At 43.7% G+C, this 22,677-nt stretch overlaps 1 protein-coding gene across 7 annotated transcripts in view; it reads left to right on the top strand.

Moving 5' to 3' along the window:
- The first annotated feature begins 917 nt into the window (after nucleotides 1–917).
- The window catches only part of PRPF40B (pre-mRNA processing factor 40B), a 150,823-nt gene continuing 129,063 nt past the window's right edge, over nucleotides 918–22,677 (top strand). For 4 of the 7 annotated variants that reach the window (XM_083169029.1, XM_083169031.1, XM_083169028.1 and 1 more), the window contains exons 1-5: nucleotides 918–995; nucleotides 3,488–3,631; nucleotides 13,433–13,501; nucleotides 21,087–21,117; nucleotides 21,362–21,387. In XM_083169029.1, the coding sequence (XP_083025155.1) occupies nucleotides 981–995; nucleotides 3,488–3,631; nucleotides 13,433–13,501; nucleotides 21,087–21,117; nucleotides 21,362–21,387 (285 nt within the window). In that variant the 5' untranslated portion in view covers nucleotides 918–980. Of the gene's footprint in view, nucleotides 996–3,487; nucleotides 3,632–13,432; nucleotides 13,502–21,086; nucleotides 21,118–21,361; nucleotides 21,388–22,677 lie in introns of those variants that run through there. The other 3 variants (XM_083169030.1, XM_083169033.1, XM_083169035.1) reach the window with 2 other exon arrangements.

Here is a 22,677-nt window from a genome sequence, read left to right on the forward strand (position 1 = left end):
TATGGGATCAGTTTTACTGTTTTGAGCTCAAAATCTTCTAGTGTGTATGGCCTGGCGGTGTTCGATAATGCCCGCTTCCCACATCATCCCCGGCCATAGATGTCTGTCGGCTGGTAACCCAGCCAAGTGAACCACTTTGCATGGTCTCCTACTGTAAAGTTATTCACCCAATGTTGGCAACTAACACATTATATGGGATTCTTTCTATTAATGTATTGTATTCCTTATGGTTAGGTCAAGTAGGTATTACCTAATACAGTGGTTCCCAACCTCGGTCATCAAGTGCATGCAACCGTTCATTTTCCAGGTCAGTTGGGAACCACTGACCGAATATGAAGCAAGCCTTACAAACTGGAAAATCATTAAACATTGTAATGCTGCTATTATGCTGCCCAAAATATCCCAGGTTATTGCACATGAATGCGCATCATCACTGGATATGTGCAGTGGTAATGCTCCCAGTTGAAAGTATCTGGGTCGAGTGACCCGGCATTTGAACACTGGTAGCGAGGAGGGTTGAACACGGATTCAAACCATCTCGCAGTGTAGTGTAAACCGGTAACGCAGGTCGATGCTCAACCTGTTCACAGCAATAAAATAGCTGAGGCTGGGAGATAATCTCATCTCCCAGTGCCAGCTCATGATCCACTTGCGCTGACATCACTTGCTCCCCGCCCCCCAGGACAGCAGTGTGAAAGGGTCACAAGCTAGGTCACACCTGGGTTGGAGCCAGTATAAAAGTGGTATAAATGAGAAAATTGTGCATGTAGATTTGTAAGATCATCTGTATTGTCATTTGGTACAGTGTGCTGATTTATATATTAAAAAAAAAAATTAACAAAATTAACAAATTGACAGCATTACACTTGGTCTAGCTTGGGACTGACGCAAGCAAATTGTCTCTCTATTTACAGTCAGCACCAGACTCAGGAACAGCTCCACCTGGTCAGACTGCCTCTTTTCCTACTGCTCCTCCTCTGATGCCTCCACCTTTTGTAAGTGTCCTCAATTGATTTTGTCATTCTTGAAAATGATAATGTAAATAAGCTACTTTGCATGGCATAATTATTCCTAAGGCAGTCTAGTATAAAGGGCCTGAGATGCAGAGTTTATTGCAAAAGCACTACTACGTGCAGAGTTAGATTTGGGTAAGGTGTGTTCAAACTGAAATTTAAATTGCCATGTAAAAATAAAGCAGCCAGTATTTACTCTGCACAGAAAAAAAATAACTCGGCCACATTTAACACTGCACATGTTACATCTGCCCCACCTGCAGTGCAACACGGTTTTGCCCATTTGAGGAATATTTTTCATTTACGATCAACTCTGAATCAGGCCCAAAGTCTAGCTGCATTTTCAAGTTATAAGTTAGAGGAGGCCATTTTTAAATCATTGATTCCGTTTAAGATAATGATTCCCTGGAAGACCTAAAAATGTATTTGATCCTGATGCAGTTAGAAGTAAGTTGCACCTATTAGCATTAGAATTTTACAAATATCCGTGAAAAAGAGGGGACAATTCACTAAGGAAACAGTGACAAATAAGCCCCCAATTATGGAAAACAGTACTACAGAAAGGGACTAAACGCAGACAGGGGATGGTCCTTGCTTTATACATCACAACTATATTATCAATGTTGTAAAGTAGGCACATAAGAATGCTGATTATACAGCCATAGACGAAATATGCATGTGTATTTGACCTAGTGTACTCTTAAGTCCAGTCAGCGGTGGGTCACTCAGTTGTTCGTATAAGTACCAGGACGTAGTCTCGTACAATCTATATTACATTAGATTGTGTCTGTAAATCCAAACATTCAAAATGGGGACCCCATTTTCTATATAAACGGGGTACACCTCTTTCTATGTTCCAAGGATCGTATTTCCAATCAGAAGCAGAATAAGTTGTGTAACGTGTTCTTAAGTCCCGTTCTTAAAGTTGGAAACAAAACAGGCCAAAGCATTTTTAGATAGTTTCAATCAAACCAGTGTGTTAATAAAACTGATGAGTCCGAAAACGAGCTATTTTTCCACATTGCCATAAATTGTGCATATAGGAGGTGCTACAATGGCCACACTTCATACATCTTCCCATCTGTCTGGAACCTTATGGGCTATTTGGACAGGAGACACAAGCTCTATGCAATATTTTCAAGTGTACCTCTTTTAAGGAGGCCGAAAATAAATGTTTTAGAGTGGAATGACCATGTTTCAATTAGTCACCACCATTAGTACAAATGTGTGCCCTCACTGGCTTGCTTCGCTCACCATGCTTCATGCAAGGTTGCTAATCCCAATAGATGTCCATGTGAATTGTAAGTCAACCAAATGTTGAGGAAACGTGAAAAACTAGGTGTTGACCGTTGTCGACCTTTCATCTGTCAACCTTTTGCATCTATACATTGTCATCCAGATACCAGTTTTTTTGTCCTATCTGGAAATAGTGGACACTTCCACTGATTGTTTTGTGTCTTTCTCTCTCACTGTCTGTGTTTTCTATTAAGAAAAGAGCACATGTAGCTGAGCCCTAGGAGGTTCCCCTCTCTTCTGTGGTAATAAAAGTGGTTTAAAGCCACAATCTCAAGGCTAAACACTTGGAGATGAAGCATTCTTACAGTACCTACATGCCTTTACATTCCAAGCTCACACAGGGCCTCAGTTAGAACAGCAGTGGGGCTGACTGATGTCTGAGCAGGTGACTCCTCAGTTTATCTAATTGAAACAAAATGTAACCACATAGAAAAAGTTTTATACTCCCCAGTCCACGTCACCCATTGTGTCCATCTTCATAGGCCTCTCTGGTCCTAATTATGCACTGAGTGAGTTATCAGGGATACTCAACATGTGTGTGATGAATATATTATACTTTAATATGTTACTTGCCATCTCCTGAAACACTGCATCTTCCTAAATAAAACTGTGGTAAAGTGTCATTCCGGGTCTTTTTAAGGTGAAGAAACTGTTTATTACGCTAATAAACAGTTTCTTCACATTAAAAAGACCTGGAGTGACACTTTACCACAGTTTTATTTAGGAAGATGCAGTGTTTCAGGAGATGGCAAGTAACATATTAAAGGCAAATACACACTGGGCAACTTTGAGCTGAAAGTCGCTCAAAAGCCGCTCAAAGCTGCCCAGTGTGTATGGCCCGGCTGCGCGCTCCCGCAACATCGCTGGGAGAGCCGTTCATCTGCTATGCGCTCCACTATGCAACGCTGTCGTCGGGCAGGGCTTTCCCCGCATCGATGAATGCGATCCTCGCTGTCCATACACACTGGGCATAGTCGCCAAGTGTGTATTGACCTTAACATTGAGTGCCGGACTTCCAGCTTTTTTTTATATAAAGATATTTTTTTTAGAAACTGCTTTATTTTACAGCAACTAAATGTGTATACAGGAAAATATATTATTAGTGATTCTTGTACCAGCATTTCCTCTTCTTTATCTGAGCATTTCGGTGAGTATCTTCCTACTATGTCACCTTATAGATGCCACCACCTGGGCTTCCACCTCCATTTCCCCCTATTGGATTGCCACCAATTGGACAGAGGCCTCCAGCAATGCCTCCAATTCCACATGCATTGATGCCACCTATGATTCCACCTATGGCAGGACCGCCCCCTCTAACTCAGGTGAATGTCTTCATGTTTTTGCTATCATATTATGTATACATTGCTGCACAGTGTGGTTTTGTCCAGCATTGTAACAAATCATCTAGTTTGAATGTTATATTCGATCTCACTGGGAGAAATACAGTTTTCTGTGGGATTTTAGCTCCCGCATTAAGTGTCCAGAGCTATTCAATCATTCCTGCAGTAACCCTGTGGTAAGATTCCCTGGAAGCACCTACTCTGGCCAATATCCATATGGATAGTGGTAGATGCTCAATTAGTTCAGGTGCATGCAGGGGCGGAGCCAGGAGAAAATGACAGGGGGGCACCATGACAGGGGGGATGGGAGTGAGCAGTGTTAGTAGTGCCAGTGTGCATTCTCAGAGAGTGAAGCGAGATAGAGAGGGAAGGAATAGGCCCTGACATTTTAAGTCCACAGGCCCACTGTGGAGTGAAAAGTGAAGGATGGAGGTTTTTGTTTTTTTAAAAAGGGGGGGGCGTGGCCATTCCAAAGGGGGCGTGTCCTTGAGTGTTGTGTACCACACCATATACCACTTTTACACATTATGCAACAAAATAGTGGACCCTATTATACTTGCCGCTTACACATGATGTCAAAAAGAATGAGACAAAATTTTCATAATGCCACATGGATTAAGCCAAAATTTAGATAACGCCACATGGATTAAGCCATAGTATAGATAATGATGTATAAATAGGGACATTGCGTGCCGTCGGCGAGCCAAAAATGTACTCAGTAATGCCCATTACACATAATGTCACACACCGTAATACCAATTAAATATGTCACACACTGTAATGGCCATTACACATAATGCCAACAAAGTAATGCCCATAAAACACAATGCCATACATTGTGATGCCCATTAAACATAATGCCAATACCAAAATGCCCATTAAACATAATAATGCCTATTACATATTATACCATTTAATTGCTGCTTACCTACATACTTATTGTCAGAGGAATATCACTTGTTGCCAGGGGTTACATGCTTCTTGCCAGGGGTTTTATTCTTGTTGCCATGCCATGGGATTTATATATTTTTTTTTTGCCAGGGGGGAGCCAGGGTGCATGCTTGTGCAGGGTTCCATTTAAATAGCGCGCCAGCACTACCCAAATCCACACTTCCGGGTAGCGCTGGCCGCACTCTTCTGTTCTGACAAACACTAGAGGTATAGCAGTACCTCTAGTGTCTGTCTCCTATAAGGCGGCAGTGGTGTAGCTAGGGGGATGCAGTTAAAATCCCGGCGGTCGGGATCCCGGCGTTCAGAATCCCGACGCCGGAATCCCGACCGCCGAAATGCCGACACATTCTCCCTCCTGGGGTGTCCACGACACCCCTGGAGGGAGAATAAATTAGTGTGCCGAGCGTAGCGAGGCACCGTGCCCGCTGCGTGGCGAGCGCAGCGAGCCCGCAAGGGGGGGCGATCCACGTCCCCCCCTTGTCGGCATTTCGGCTGTCGGGATTCCGGCGTCGGGATTCTGAACGCCGGGATCCCGACCGCCGGGATTCAATACTGAATCCGTAGCTAGGTGCCACGGTGCCCGGAGCAAGGGCATGTTTCGCGCCCCCTCCCTCTCAATTTGTAGTAGGTGAGGCTCCTGCTCAGTTGAAAGTGGGCATGGACCAACATTATACCACACACCGTAATGCCCATTGCACATTTTAGTGAACTTTGTAATTCCATTTACACATAAGCCCACACATGATGCCCATTACATACTATATAACACACCGCAATGCCCATGACATACTATATAACACCGTAATCCCCATTACATACTATATAACACGCTGTAATGCCCATTACATACTATATAACACACCGTAATGCCCATTACATACTATATAACACACCGTAATGCCCATTACATACTATATAACACACCGTAATGCCCATTACATACTATATAACACACCGTAATGCTCATTACATACTATATAACACACCGTAATGCCCGTCACATACAATATAACACACCGCAATTCCCATTACATACTATATAACACATAGTACTGCCCATTTTATACTATATAACACCATAATGCCCATTACATACTATATAACACACCGTAATGCCCGTCACATACTATATAACACACCGCAATGCCCATGACATTTTATATAACACACCGTAATGTCCATCACATACTATATAACACACCGTACTGCCCATTACATACTATATAACACACCGTAATGCCCATTACATACTATATAACACACCGTAATGCCCATTACATACTATATAACACACCGTAATGCCCATTACATACTATATAACACACCGTAATGCCCATTACATACTATATAACACACCGTAATGCCCATTACATACTATATAACACAGCGTAATGCCCATTACATACTATATAACACAGCGTAATGCCCATTACATACTATATAACACAGCGTACTGCCCATTACATACTATATAACACACCGTAATGCCCATTACATACTATATAACACACCGTAATGCCCATTACATACTATATAACACACCGTAATGCCCATTACATACTATATAACACACCGTAATGCCCATTACATACTATATAACACACCGTAATGCCCATTACATACTATATAACACACCGTAATGCCCATCCCATACTATATAACACAGCGTAATGCCCATCCCATACTATATAACACAGCGTAATGCCCATCACATACTATATAACACAGCGTAATGCCCATCACATACTATATAACACAGCGTAATGCCCATCACATACTATATAACACAGCGTAATGCCCATCACATACTATATAACACAGCGTAATGCCCATCACATACTATATAACACTCCGTAATGCCAATTACACACTTGACACAAGTGCCACTTACCTACATGCTCGATGCCAAGGGGCTTCATGCTCGACTGAATCTGCTTGGGTGCAGCATGGTGGGAGGGTGCTTGCAGCAGGGTGGGTGCAGTAGGGTGGGAGGGTTGTGTGTGCACCCCCCCGCCTGTGCTGATAGCCAGCCAGCCCGCACCCGCCCCGCTCGCCCACGTCTCCCCGCTCCACAGTGTGCCCGGCCGGGAGAGAAATGTGCTCCTAGCCTATGTAGAATTCATATCTCCCGCTGGACCGCTAGCCAATAGGCGCTCGCGGTCCAGCAGCCGCCAGTTGATTGGCTGCTGGACCGCAAGCGCCCATTGGCAAGCGGTCCAGCAGGAGAAGTGAATTTTATACAGCAGCACATCTCTCTCCCGGCCGGGCTCAGCGGGGGAGTGGGCAGCAGAAAAAAAAAAAACGTCTGAAATGACAGGGGGGGAGGGAGGGGGGGGGGGGGGGGGCACGTGCCCAGGTGCCCCCCACCCCCCTCCCTGAACCCGCCAGTGGGTGCATGAAGGGGAGGGGTTAATACTGAGTAAGTAAAAAGACATGGTTTCCCCCAGCTCGCTGAATGGTATTCGTAACCAATCTTGAACACTACATGATAATAGAATTCAGAGATATTGGTTACATATACCTGCGCAGGTGTATGATATGCCCCTAAGTTACGTTAAGGCTTCTCTGTATATTGGGGGTCCCTAGTGCTATATCTAGGTGCAGGGTGCGGCACCCCAAAATACTAGCATTAGCTCTGGCCAATAATTGACTACCTGTGGACACTTAAACCAGGAGTTAAAGTCCCCCAGCTAATTAAATTCCTCTCCTGTGACCCCAGCCCTTGTGATTGGGAAGGTATTTCCATTGTGAAATATGTGAACCCTTTGCTTGTGTGTACAGTTTGAACTTTGATGAAATGCATTAGGGTGTGGCCTTGTGGGGCAATGGAGGCAGGATATTAATTTGGCTGCAATATTGGTACCCTCTCTATATAATACAAGTTTAATGTACTATCAAGTGCCCTCTCTGTATTTTATATAACAGAATATACAGTATGTACAATTTTTGTTGGGCTTGTTTATTTCTTAATATTGGCAGTGCCGTGTTTTTTTATAAAATCATTTTATTAAATGTCTTCTATCTTGATGTTGGCTTCCTTAAACCTTGCACTGTGGTATATCATTAAAGCCTCTTTGCAGGCTTTTTTATTTTTACAATATATTGATCTTAACCTGAGAGAATACTTTACATTTTCTGCATGTTTTGTTCAGACCCTTATAACTGAAAAACCGCATGAGTTAAAGAGTAATGGTGCGTACACACGGGGGGCGATTATAGCAAATATCGCTGGAAATATGGTCGCTGAGCGACCATATTGCCAGTGATTGGAGTGTGCACCAGCGATAAATCGCCGGGTGCGCGCTCCAGTTTTCAGCCCCTGAATGGTCGCTGGAGCATGCTCCTCCGACCAGCGACTTTCACTGCCTCTTCTCCCGGCAGTGCGACATTTTCATTTGCGACCATCTCTGGTCGCAGATGAAAACGGGACACTGAGCAATATATTGCCAGCGATCATATTGCCCCGTGTGTACGCACCTTAAAAATGTCAAGTAGGTTGTTTGCTTTATTGTCCCATATAGAATACAAAGTGCAGTCAAAAATTTGGAAACCTAAGGTAAGAGAGGAAATTGGATCAGTTGATATTAAATGTCCCTTTACCTTTATGACTGACTTCATCTGAAGCAGATGCCAGATTGCCAGGCTGCGTATAATTGCAGTCTAGCAAACAGGTGAGCGCAGCCTCCCTGAACTCCCACCCCCACTGCAGAGTCCCCTAACTAGCATGCAATGGGATGTGTACAAGAACAGCAGCCGAAGGGGAGAGAAATCATATGATGGTCGCTGACCATCGGATGATTTGTCTCCCCTTCGGTAATTAAGGTCAGTCAAAACTTTCATGATCGCCGATTATGGGGCGCGCGCTGCGTCATGTGACATCAGCCGCCCACCCGAGCAGGCCACGCGTTCACGGTTTCCATACCCCTCCAGGCAGCTGCAGTCCAATACCCTGCCCTAAGTCCTGCAGCAAGGAAATATATCAAAACTATAAGGGGCGCTCCTTCTATTTTTGATATATTTGATTTATATTTTGGCATAGCTTTTAAGTCAAGCAGCTGTTACTGGTTGCGTATCCCTTATCCAAATATCTGTTATTCAAATTATCCCAAAAACCATAGTTGTTTTTGTTTTTTTGCTAAAAGTGCTACTGGGGACATCTATGACTGACACTACTGGGGACATGATATGTAACGGGCACTAAATATGTGCAAGAACATGATTGTTTAGCATTCACATTCAGTGCCTGAGATAGTACAGAAACCTTGTTTCATGCACAAATAAATTATATTTGTGTATATTTTGTGTGTTTATACAACATCAATGCAAGATACATCATTGAAATATAAAAATATTCCAAATTACGGAATAAGCATTTTAAATAAGGGATACAAAACCTGTGCAATGTAAATGGGGTCCTCACTCCCCATAAAAACAGTCAAACAGCCCTACTATATTGAGTAGAGACACACCAGAACGGAGAGCCGCATTCTGTTTTATTAATGTTTTTGTGTGGGTGAAGATCATTTGAAAAAGTTGTCCTTCAGAATGTGAGATTAGCAGAATGATACCGCACTCTAGACCCGGGTTATTGCCATGTTCTTGCGGCCCCAACACGGGTCAAGGTGCGGTCTGAAAAGGCCACCACGGGTCGAGCAACACGGGTGTTCAACCCTGGTAATGACCAGTGTTGAACACGGCTATGACCCGTGTCAAGTGCAGTGTGAACGGGTGCCTGGGTCGAGCGACCCGTGTCCTGTTCACAGTATGGAGGAGGCAGCACTGTCAGCTCCAAGTACTGCCTCCTCTAGAGCCCCCGATGACGCGCCGCCGCCCAGCTCCGCCCCCCTGTGACGTCACCGACTCGGCAATATGCCGTGTCGGAACTTTCAGATCGCAATGCCGTGTTGCTCTGGGGATGGGACCCGTGTCCTAATCCCGCGTGCGACACGGCATTTGCGGTCTGAAAGTAGTATGAGTGTTTTCAGATCTATTGATGTCGCACTGTATACAGTCAGTATTGATTACAGGAGGAAGCTCATCATAATGTTGAAAGGATTGTGTACATTTGTATTAGAAGTAATGTCGTCATACTTGCCTGGTAAAATATACATTGCCATAAAAATGACAAGAGATTGATGCGGCACTCCAGACCAGATTTCAACTTGAATAAATTTATTGTGCTCAGCAACGTTTCAATACGTGTGTATTATCTTCAGGCTCAATAAAACAGTGAACAATACCTCCTATAAATAGTAAACAGGTGTGCTATGCGTGCATCAGACGGCAACAAGGTACCGCCCCATGACGCACCAGTGTTAGGAAGGATTTCCAACAGCTGAGCCGCTACATACGGGCCAGCCCCCGGGAATCCCTCCCCTACCTACAACCCACACAAATAACAACAATTTAACAATCAGACCAGTATAGCGCTGGATTATACAATACACCCCACATATAGGTTATACAAAAATAATGATATAAAAAATACAGACAAAAAAATACATAAATATATACAAAATATGTATTATACAAGTGATGACTCCAAAGGCTAATTCAAGTTAGACCCAAGAGTGATCCCTCATTAACCCCTTGAGTGGTATGCCCGGAAATTTTCCGGGCTCAGCTGCGCAGCCGCAGCGGGCTGTCCCGGAAAAATTTCCGGGCATACCACTAATATACAATAGGTGCGCACCAGTGGTGTCCAGGTGTGCACCACTGGCGCATCACCTCTAGAGCCCACCCACCATCACAACCTCGCAGTCCCCCCCCCATCACCTTTGCTCCGGCGATCGGTACGCCGGAGCTCCCCTGACCCGCCCGCCAGCCAGTGTGCCGTCACTCATTTTACAGTGATGTCGGCGGCAGGCTCGGGTATAGTCGGCGCGGCTCCGGGGGGCTCGGGAGCGCTCAGGCACCCGAGTCCTCCCGAGCCGCCACGAACATCCCCCAGCCTGCTGCCGACGTCACTGCTGAATGTGACAGGCGGCTAAGGCAGTGGGGACAGCGGCGGCAGGGAAGCTCTGGCGTACTAACGCCGGAGCAGAGGAGAGGGAGGGGGGCTTCCAACTTCCTGTGGTAAGGTAAAAGGTAAAAATTGTCCACTTGATATCTTTTTGGAAACTTTTGACTTATGTCTGCATACTGGATGTCCGCATACATTGGTCCAATGCGTTCGCAGCCCACTTTCATTCGCACGGGGACTGCTGTTTGGCGTATGCGCATGTGCAGCTGCATTTCTGCGCATGTGTATACGCCGGTTTGTGTGCAGCCACGGCGAACAGACTGTTTGCCGAGTGCACGCACCCAAGGCTGCTGGCGTAGGAAGGCAGTGGATAGTCGCACCCATGGGAACATCCAGAATTTCATGGGCATTCCCATGTAAATGCTGGGCATTCCCATGGTGATTGGGTTGTGACGTGGGTACCTGGGGGCGGGGTTGGCGAACATTGAATGATGTGGGTGTTCACTCACAGGCTGCGAATGGACACTACAGTGTTGTTTATAGTAAACACTAGACTAACATAAACAACACTACACTAAGCGTTTATGGACAGCGATGATCACTATCATCGCTGCGGGGAAAGCCGCTCAGTGCATACACACTGAGCGGCTCTCCCCCTGCCCGGCACCGACGGAGGGGGAGAGGACGGTGTTGCATAGCGGAGCGCAACATGGTTTTGTCTATTTGAGGAAATATGCATTGCGATCAAGTCTGATTTAGGCCCTTAGGGTTATGTAGCTCACTTGGTTAATAGTAATAGAAGTCTAGATGATCTGTGGTTATGCTCCTATGGGCTGTATAGGCTTGATCTGAGCTGATGCTTCAAGGGAAGGGTACGTCCTCCGAGGTACAGATGTGTCCGAATACATCTATACTCTATGCAAAACAAGTCATATTATATATAACGCATGAGTGCCGTAGGACTCTGTAGCACCGGGTGCCTTAGTGTCCAACTTTTTCCATTAAACTGCAGCTGTATCTGCATTAGAAATATAGCATTTCGTATGGAGATACAGCTGCAGTAACACACAGAATATAGGCATACCACTTAACATTTTAATCAGCAGAAGCTATCTGTGCATTCTATTCACTACAAATAAGATGCAGTTTAATGTAAAAAGTCACATAGCATGGGGCATCTAGAAGATCTATTTAACGCAAAAGGATGCTAGATGTATATGGAGACATCTGTATATTGGCAGCCACATTAAATTCATTTAAGATCTTTAAAAAAAAAAAAGAACATCTAAAGGAAGGACAAGTATTCATTTCATCCTATCAAAATCTCTAATGCTTCAGAGGCAATGAGGATTCTGTAGACATTTACCTGTAAAGCCACTTCTAAATCCCCATTTCAACTACTGACAATAATTACAATATATACAGTATATTCCGTTTCACATGTTCTCTGAATTTTGATATTTATATACATTGAATACGTTTAGAAAAATTGCAGAATTTCCACTTGTCCAAATGTATTTACTTCACCAGTGGACGCAAACATCTGCTCTTGTATCTTTTTGGCAAGGTGTAGGAGGCTGAGATGAGAATACTTTGGGATATTTTATATTTATATGATTCCTATGCATAAACAACTTTAATAAAAATGGTTGATGTATAAAAAATAAAAATAAAAAAAATAATGCAAGAGTTCATTATAAGTTTTGATAACAGTTGTCATCATGATATGATTCCTAATCTAAGGCCCCCTTACTTGACTCGAGATTTATCCTATGTGCAGGAGGATCAATCTCTTGCAATCTCTTGGTTATACCCAATGGCACGGGATTGTGCATTGTGTCCTACAGATCAGGCACATCAGATTTTGTCAGATAAATTGACCCAATCCAAAGAATGTTGACAATATTTGTAACTAAATAAACTCAAAATAACATCTTGTGCATTACTGATGCACCTTGTGGTTCAAAAATGCAGACTTGATAGGCTGCATTATTGTGGTCATGAGTCCAACCAACTGATTGGCTGCCCCACTGTTGGTAGGTGAAGGGAGCATATTGGCCCTTATTCTGGTTCACTCACAAAGGCAAATTCCTTCTGAAATGGACAAAACCATGTGCACTGCAGGTGGGGCAGATGTAACTTGCACAGGGAGAATTAGATTTGGGTGAGTTATTTTGTTTCTGTGCAGGGAAAATACTGACTGCTTTATTTTTATGCTGCAATATAGATCTCACTTTAAAGTAAAACCCCACCCAAATCTAATTCTCTCAGCACGTGTTACATCTGTTAATAGCCGTGCACATGGTTTTGTCCATTTCAGAAGGAATTTGCCTTTGCGAGTGAACCAGAATAAGGGGCATTATTTTGAGGTTGTCTAGTATCCATGTTATGCACATGAATAAAATGTTCCCATAATTATTTACCTTTTTATTTGTTATTTTTATTAAACACCTACAAATATGATCTAGATCAGGCTGACCAACCTGTGGCTCTCAAGCTGTTGTGAACCAACAAGTTCCAGCATGCCTTGCTACAGTTTTCCTATTGGGGAATGCGAACACTGTTGCAGAGTATGTTGGGATAAGTAGTTTCCCAACAGCCGGAGAGCCGCCGGTTGGCCAGGCCTGATCTAGATCTATTCCTTTCATTTTGTGATGGGTATTTTTGTGCTTAATATTAATATGTAAAACACTTCTTATCATCTATGAGTCTTTAGTTGGTCTAATCTTCTTGGTGTTTATTAATGATATTTTCTTACATCTATAGGTCCCTCATTTAACGCTTTCTTATGGTATTGATGCTACAGTTTTCCTTATTTGTTTATGCAAGCAGGGTCTGTTTAATTTTCATTAATTTTATTTCCCCAAAAGATCCCAAATATGGTACCTCCTTTGATGGCAGCCATGATGCTACCCACGGTAACAACCAGTACTAGTACGGTCAGTATTTTCAGCTAATATATGCTATATGGGAATTTTTTATTCAATGTTAAAGCTGCGCTACCAATATTTCTTAAGGTGCCACTTACCGCTAGGCAGGGAGATGGTTGCCTGTGATTGGTCTTCCTGCTCACATCCACCTCCTAAAGTTGTTTAACAATAGCTTTAGCTTTATTTTGGAAAAGATCAGTAAATAAGATAAGTAATTAGTATAATATTCCATTGTTATGTTACTTCAAATGCTTTCCATCTGACACATTTATCAGATATTTGGTCCCTACTGTTTAATTGTTTTTAACCTCTTTATTGCAGTTTTTGAATATAACTGTATATACAAAAATGTATAATCAAAAAAAGAAATAAACACATTGTTAATACATCACTCCATTATTAAATATTTGCAATCAAATATACTTACAGGCAGTTTTTCAAACCATTAACTTTATCACCTCCCCAGATTACTAATTAAATATATATCTGAGCAATGAGTATACCCATCTTTTCTTTTTACATACGTGTTACTATTGTGTAAATTAAAGAAAAACACAAAAAGATTGTGTATGAATAATATGCTGTAGCTAAAGGAATGTAAAATTTGTAAAATGCAGTTTTTTTTTCTGATTTTATTGAGTCCTTTCTAGTGTATTTGTTGTTGCAAGTCGAAATCCAAGTATTTTTTTGCTGCTGCCGACAGAAGTAGCAGAACTGATTTTGTTGGAGACCAATAAAATGGCTATATTTATATTGTGCCTCCAAACTAATAAGACACTGTCTTGGCTTATTTTTGGGGTTGGGCTTATTTTAATTAACATTGACACCATGCCCCCCGTGCTGTTTTTACAGACGCCATTCCCCCCCCCCCCCCCCAGTGCTGCTTTTACAGACACCATGCCCCCAGTGCTGCTTTAACAGACACCATGCCCCCCCCCCCCCAGTGCTGCTTTTACAGACACCATGCCCCCAGTGCTGCTTTTACAGACACCATGCCCCCAGTCCTGCTCCTCGCCTACAGCTCTTTCCAGTTTTTCAGGCTTTCCGCTAGGGCTTATTTTTGGGGTAGGGCTTATTGTGGACTAGTTTCCAAAAGCAAGGGTAGGGCTTATTTTTGGGGTAGGGCTTATTATCAGGAAAACACGGTATCAAACCCAGAATGTAAGCTCCGACGAGCAGGGCCCTCTTTCCTCGTGCTTTTATTACTCTTACTTACACCTTCTTTGATGGCACCAAATCCCATAGTTTTCTGCCACCCTGATACTTAGTTCATTGTCATCTGCGGATGCAGATCTAATAAATATATATATATATCTCAAAACAAAACAAAGCTGGCTATTAACATACCAACAAATTGGAATATGGCCCATTTTGGCAAGTATCCAATCTGTTGGACCATAGGCGCTTTCATATATGAAGTTAGGTTACAAATAATAGTGCTTCTAGTTGGTAGATCTACAGTGTCTATATAGACAACCAATAGGTTGATACCAAAAGGTCAATACGTGAAAAGTTTGACATGAGTTTTTCACCATTTGTTTTCCTTTTTGGACTGCCATCCACATGGACTACAATTGAGTTGTAAAGCATTGCGAGCATGGTACATGTTGTACCAATAGGTGATCCATGTCGACAGATGTCCACATTGACCTCAACGAAATGTAAAAAACTCATGTTGATCTGTTTCATGTGTCGATATTTTCTGTGTCATGCTTTTAATCATGTTTATTTTCCAAGTTGACCTTTTGCAAGTCGAAATTTTTGCGTCAACCTATTGACTGTATATCCGAACACAGCAAGCTATTGACAGCAAGAAGCACTGATGGCTCGCTCGCCTCCTCTTCACTCGCTGTTTCCACCTTGCCTGTTCTCTGAGGCGAGGTGTAAACGGTGAGTGTGGTTATTAAAACCTTGGGGCTCGCCACAAAATGCAGCAGAATCGCTGCATTTGCGGCGAACCTTGCCATTTAAGGGAATCCTTGCCGTCTTCATTGTAAGACGAGGATGGCGAGAATTCCGTTAAATGGCAAGGTTCACCTCAAAGGGTGGCATCGCCGGCCGCATTTAATACCACCCACAGTCTATGTAATTATCCACACCCAAATAATTAATAGTTCTATACTGAAACAAGTGAAGAGTTGTAGGTTGGTGGAGTTTTGATGGCTTTATTGGTGCTATGAATACATTAGAAAGGATTCTGTGAATCCAGGAGTCTTGTTTAACTAATGCCTTGAAATATCTTGCAAGATATTGGACATTACAGTTCACACAAGGTACAATCAGAGCCAGATTAAGGGGGAGGGGCTGGGTGTCGGTACTCCTGGGCGCCCCCTCCTTTAAAAGTACCCCTGGCCCCCTCCTTTCAGATCTCTCCTATGGATCTGATCTGCAGTGCTCCTGGCTACCTCCCCTACACTGAGTAACAGCTGAGCCGCCAGCGCCAACAGTACAGGGCAATGAAGTGACTGCTTAGCTATCCAATAATGTGTTAGGTAGCCTGTGTCACTGTCTTTAGGTGTGTAGGCTGTGCAGGAGGTGGGATCCTGTGCCGGGTGTAGATGCTAGAGGAGAGACAGGGATGCTTTCTCCTCTCTTGATTCTGTACCGCATGGTAGCTGGCACTGCAATGCAAGTTAGGCAGCCTGTTCTTAAGTACATTAGAATATTAGGCAGACTTTGGGGTTATATATATGGGATGCATACGGACCACTGGCAGTCACTGATGCTGGCTTCCTGAAGGAGGGGTTCCTGCAGGGCTACCCTCTCACTGTCCCCCAACCCTCGCCCCATCCACAGCCTTCTGCATAACCCTAACTACTCTGCCCCGCAATCTAATCCTAACCCCCCTTCTAAGTGCCTAAACTTTCTCTCCCCCCCCCCCCCCCCCCCTACAGTGTCCCCCTGTTTTTATTGCCCTGTCTGGCTGTGTGCCCACATAAAACATGGTGTGTGGTTATTTGGAGAGAGAGATAGATAAATATATCTATAGATAGAATGATTGATGCATATGTCTATAGATGGATTGATAGATGCATATGTCTATAGCTAGATGCATATGTGTATATCTCTACCTATCAACTTTATATTTATGTAGGGCAATTCATCAATTTTTATGAGAAAACAATGAATCTAGGTGTGTAAATTTGTTTTGTATAGCCCAGTGGGAGTTCTTTCTCCCTGTGGGAGCCAGTGTGTGTGTGTGTGTGTTTTACGGTGAGGGACATTGTGTGTGTGTGTGTGTTTTTTTCTTTTTTCACATGGAGGCTATTGTGTATTTTTTCCCCCTGGGTGCCCATGTGCCTGTGTATATTAGGGAGGCATTATGACATGAGCTTTCTCCGGATGCCATAGCTGTATTCTACACCTCTGGGAATAATGCTACTATATACTGTAGGTCACTGCTACATCTTCATCTAGAATACAACAGTGGCAAACGCAGGATTTTCAGAAGGGGGTTTCCAGAGGGGCGGAAAGTGAGATGGACACTTAGGTGACCCAGTATATGCAGAGTCAGTTAAAGTATTATAGATAGACCAAATGTACATAAATAATAATAATAATGAAAATATATATATATATATATATATATATATATATATATATATATATATATATATATATATATATATATATATATATATATATACATACAGGGGTGTCAACAGCAGTGTAGATCCCTGGGCATAGCAATGTATTGGGGCACCTACCGATCCTCCAGCGGTAGGGGTGGGGGAAGCTTTGATGTCCCCCGGGTTGTAGGGGGTATTATATCAACCGCTCAGCATGTAGGGCCTGGATCAGTAATTTCCACTAATTACCCCTTTACTGAACAGATGGTGGGAGAAGGGGGCATTGGGCTGAATGAAGGGGCCCTGATACATAACTTCCAGGGTGGTAGAGGATGTTTAATATGCAGAGGAGGGGTTTATAGTGGAGTGGGCTTATTATTCATAATTTTCTGGTGGGAGGACAGCTTGCTTGACTGCAGATATCTCCAGTTCCCAGAAATAGATTTCTTAGATTTTAATGGAATTAAAAACTAGAGGATCCCACCTACCAAATGGTACTGGGGTCTAGGGCATCAAAGTTCAGGAGGCAGAGCAATCTGCCAATGAGAATATATAACTACATACCAGGTGTGTGGAGCTGGAGCAGTAACCAGCTGCTGGAAGGCTGATATCTCTGGTTCTGGGAACAGTAGAGACAAGTGTATATCAAAGCGGGAGTGTCCCAGCTTTTGAAATATACCCTCAGAAAAATTCTAAGCCAGACAGAACCTGAAATATCTGACTAGGAAGAGCAATTAACAGACTTGGATGGGGACCACTGCTTTGAAGTCCGATATCTCCGGTTCCCAAGGGCCGATTTCTAAAATTCTTGTACCCATCGAAAGAGGGGACCCTCAGCTTTAAGCCTTGGGCCCTTAGACTCCTTGGGGGGTTTCTGGGTACTCAGAAACCCCCCCTGCGTGCGCTACTGTACAAGGTTAGATGAATGAAGCAGCAAGGAGGATAGAGATTCAGAGGAAACCTGAGGCAGTATTACTTCACAGAAAGGGTAGTGGATAAGTGAAATAACCTCCTCTCAGAGGTGGTATACAGTATGCAAAGAAAGTAAGGCAAGTTAAATATTCATGGGATAGACATAAGAATATCCTTACAAATGCATAAGGAACACATAGGGTTGAGGTTGCTGAAAGGTAAATAAAGGAGCAGACTACATGGGCCAAGTGGTTCTTATCTGCTCTCAAATTGCAAGTTTTTTTATATGCTGGGGTATTTGTTTTAGAGCCATTAGAGAAAGACTTTTTTTATAATTGGATAACAATGTCACTGTTTCATAAATATTTTCATTTTACATTGTATAATATACATACAGGCAAAAAAGTATTTGGACATCCACCGGTTGTGCAAGTTGACCCACTCAAAAAGATTAGAGAGGTCTGTAATTTCCATCATAGGTACACTTCAACTGTGAGAGACAGAATGTAGGGGACAAAAACAGGAAATCACATTGTATGATTTTTAAACCATTTATTTGTATATTCTTGCGGAAAATAAATATTTGGACACCTACCAACCAGCAACATTTCTGTCTCTCACAGACCTGTTACTTCTTCTTTTAAGAAGCTCTTCTATCCTCCACTCATTGCCTGTATTGATTGCACCTGTTTGAACTGGTTATCTGTATAAAAGACACCTGTCCACACCATCAAACAGTCAGACTGCAACCTCTACGCCATGGCCAAGACCAGAGAGCTGTCTTAGGACACCAGGGCCAAAATTGTAGAGCTGCACAAGGCTGGGATGAGCTACTAGACAATATGCAAGCAGCTTGGTGAAAAGAGATCAACTGTTGGTGCACTAATTAAAAAATGGAAGAAATACAAGATCGTTGACAATCTCCCTCGACCTGGAGATTAAGCACGGGGGGACCTGGTCAATGATCTCAAGAGAGCTGGGACCAGTCACAGAGGTTACTATTAGTAACACACAACATTGTCATGGATTCAAATCCTGCAGCACCCCAAAGGTCCCCCTGCTTAAGCCAGCACATGTCCAGGCCATCTAAAGTTTGCCAGTGACCATCTGGATGATCCAGAGGAGGATTGGGAGATTTTCATGTGGTCAGATGAGAGCAAAATAGAACTTTTTGGTATAAACTCCACTCAATGTGTTTTGGCAGGAGAAGAATGATGAGTAGCATCCCAAAAACACCATACCCACTATGAAGTATGGGGGTGGAAATGGGATATAGTCACCATTTAGGTCGACATACAGTAGGAGCAAGTTTCATCTTTGCTCCTTTGTCCATGGCAATACGTATTGCAGCTGAGAACAATAGAATAGCCATGGCTAGCCATGGCCAAAGGAGCAAAGATGAAACTTGCTCCTACTGTATGTTTAGGTCGACTGGGTCATTAGGTCGACATTGGTTAGGTTCACAGTCAAAAGGTTGAAATGGGGTTTTTCACCGTTTTCTTGAGCCAACATGTGCTGGCAGGCAATATTTCATGCCCTACCATCCACTAGGGCTTGGTGGGAGAATAAAATAAAGTGCCGAGTGTAGCGAGGCACCGAGCCCGAAGCATGGCGAGCGCAGCACATTTTTAACCTGTGTCCATGTCGACTGTGAAAAAACTGTGAAAACCCCCCCCTGTCGACCTAATGACCCTGTCGACCTAATGGTGTCGACCTAATGACTGTAACAACTTGCTGGTGACCAACTGATCCACACCCATGGGAACATCATGCTTTGGGGTCTGCTTTTCTGCAAAAGGGACAGGACGATTGATACGTATTAAGGAGAGGATGAATGGGGCCATGTATCATGAGATTTTGGCCAAAAACCTCCTTTGCTCAGTAAGAGCACTGAAGATGGAACGTGGCTGGGTCTTCCAGCATGACAATGACCCCAAACACACCGCCCAGGCAACTAAGGAGTGGCTCCATAAGAAGCATTTCAAGGTCCTGGAGTGGCCTAGCCAGTCTCCAGGCCCCAACCCAATTGAAAATCTGTGGAGGGAGATGAAAGTCTGTGTTGCCCGTCACCAGTCCCAAAGCATGACAGATCTAGAGAAGATCTGCATGGAAGAGTGGTCCAAAATACCTGCTACAGTGTGTGCAAACCTGGTCAAGAACTACAGGAAACGTTTGACCTCTGTAATTGCCAACCGAGGTTATGTTATAAAGTATTGAGTTTAACTTTTTGATTCTCAAAGTATTTATTTTCCGCAAGAATATACAAATTATTTGTTTAAAAAATACAATGTGATTTTCCTGTTTTTTGTTTGTTTTTTTCCCCCACATTCTGTCTGTCACAGTTGAAGGGTATCTATGACACACAATCGGTAGCTGTCCAAATACTTTTTTGCCCCACTGTATATCTATAAATGCTTTCCTCAAAAAAATGTATATGAATTTTATGAGTAGTATTATATAGACTTTCTAATTTCCTTTGCTAATTAAAGTAATTATTTAGTTCGTATTTGTTCATTACTTGTTAACCATTTAAATGAAGATCATCTCAACAGAGTGATACACTGAGTGCACATACAGTGGGCAATATTGAATGCTCTGACGGCGAGCTATGATGCCGTACAGTGCCGATAGCTCGCTGTCAGAGAATTTAACTGCTTCCCCTTCACTCTCTTTTACCACCTCACTGGTTCTTTTCAGTGAGGTGGAAACGGCGAGTGTGCTCGCCACAGAATGCAGTGGACTCGCTGTATTTGCGGCGAACCTGACCGTTTAAGGCAGGCATGTCCAAACTGTGTCCCTCCAGCTGTTGTGAAACTACAATTACCATCATGCCTTGCCACAGTTTTGCTATTAGGGAATGCTGAAACGATGGCAAGGCATGCTGGAATGTGTAGTTTCACAAAAGTTGGAGGGCCACAGTTTGGACATGCCTGGTTTAAGGGATCTTCGCTGTCCTCTGACATTGAAACATTGAAAACTTTAAGGGGGTTGAATGTACAAATCCCTCTCACCGCAGCATTGAATACACTGAATTATGTGTAAAGTATGTTGTGGCTTCTCTTAATGGCAGGTACCTGAGTGCACGAATAATGCTTCAATTTTTCTCTTAGCAGGCGACTGCTCCAGGAGCAGAGTCTGTGAGCTGTGAGTATACTGTTATGGTGAGAGGGAAGGAGGGCCATAGGGGAGACCAGAATCCTTGTAGTGTAGTGTAGTACACCTTTCATATTTCACGACTTGTTTTTCTGTTTAACCTTTTGCACCTTACATGTTAGGATACCTTACTGCTTTGCTTTCCCTTCCTTTGGAGGTTTTGCATTGTAAATCCAAAAATGCTTATTTTCTTTTTCTTATTTTTTTTTCCACCATGTGTTTTGATTATTCTCAGCATTGGTGACTCAACCAGTTCCTAATGTGAGTAGCTCCGACATTTATTGTACCCCAATTGTTTCTGCTTTGCAAATATGTGTTCAGAATTGATAAGATCTCTGAATTTAGATGGCAGGCAGTGGTGGCTCCAGAGGAGGGGCTTCAGAACAATCCAAACTTGAAATAGGGGAGCCACGCCAACTGCCAGTGAGTCAGTTTGAAATGGCAGTTGGTGGGGCTCCCCTATTTGAATTTTGAACTGTGCTGCAGCCGCTCCTCTGGAGCCTCTCCTGCTGATTACTATTCCTTACCATTTGCCACTCTGGCCTTTCTAAAGTCTTGTGGAAAGAAGTTATTGCATATCATAGCATAAGTAAATAAAAATCACCTTGTCCTCACATGTCCTAAAATCTACATATGCAATTGTGTTTATTTTCTGAATATTTCAGTTCTCACTGTATAGTAATTGACTTCAAATTGTTTGTATATGGCCGTGTAACACTTTTCAGACCAATTAGAAAGTGTATTGCTTTAAGGGGATTCAGTACTGAATCCCGGCGGTCGGGATCCCGGCGTTCAGAATCCCGACGCCGGAATCCCGACAGCCGAAATGCCGACAAGGGGGGGACGTGGATCGCCCCCCCCTTGCGGGCTCGCTGCGCTCGCCACGCAGCGGGCCCGGTGCCTCGCTACGCTCGGCACACTAATTTATTCTCCCTCCAGGGGTGTCGTGGACACCCACGGAGGGAGAATATGTCGGTATTTCGGCGGTCGGGATTCCGGCGTCGGGATTCTGAACGCCGGGATCCCGACCGCCGGGATATTAACTGCATCCCGCTTTAAGGGGGTATTCTATGTCAGGGGCACGGCTGTCGAGCAAGCTCGACAGCCGTGCCCCTGTCCCGTTCTCGTTTTGCTCGCCTGGAGCTCGGCAGTCGGGATTCAATGTCCCGGCTGCCGAGCGGCGAGAAGGGGGCGTGGCCGCGAGTTGATGACGAAAATAGACGAGCTCCGGCCAGGAGCTCGCCTATTTCCGGCTTTTCTCGGCAGAACGAGCCCGACCGCTTGTGCGGTCGGGCTCGTTCTGCGCAAAACCCCTGTTCAATGCTGTCCGGGAAGACCGCATTGAATAGGGCCCCGCAGCCATCTCCCCCGTCGGGAGATGGCTGCGGGAGCACGCCTAACATTGAATACCCCCCTTAGTGTCTTTTACTTAGCCAGTGGACTTATGGAGTACTTTTTTGTGGTATGTCTATTCCTATGTTTTATTGTGTTAAATGCCCTGGCCAAGGGCAAGTGATGATCAGCGAGGAAGTTGGGTGCCAATCAGCAGAG

The sequence above is a fragment of the Crinia signifera genome, chromosome 2, assembly GCF_055691185.1.
Source record: "Crinia signifera chromosome 2, ASM5569118v1, whole genome shotgun sequence".
NCBI classification, from domain to species: domain Eukaryota; kingdom Metazoa; phylum Chordata; class Amphibia; order Anura; family Myobatrachidae; genus Crinia; species Crinia signifera.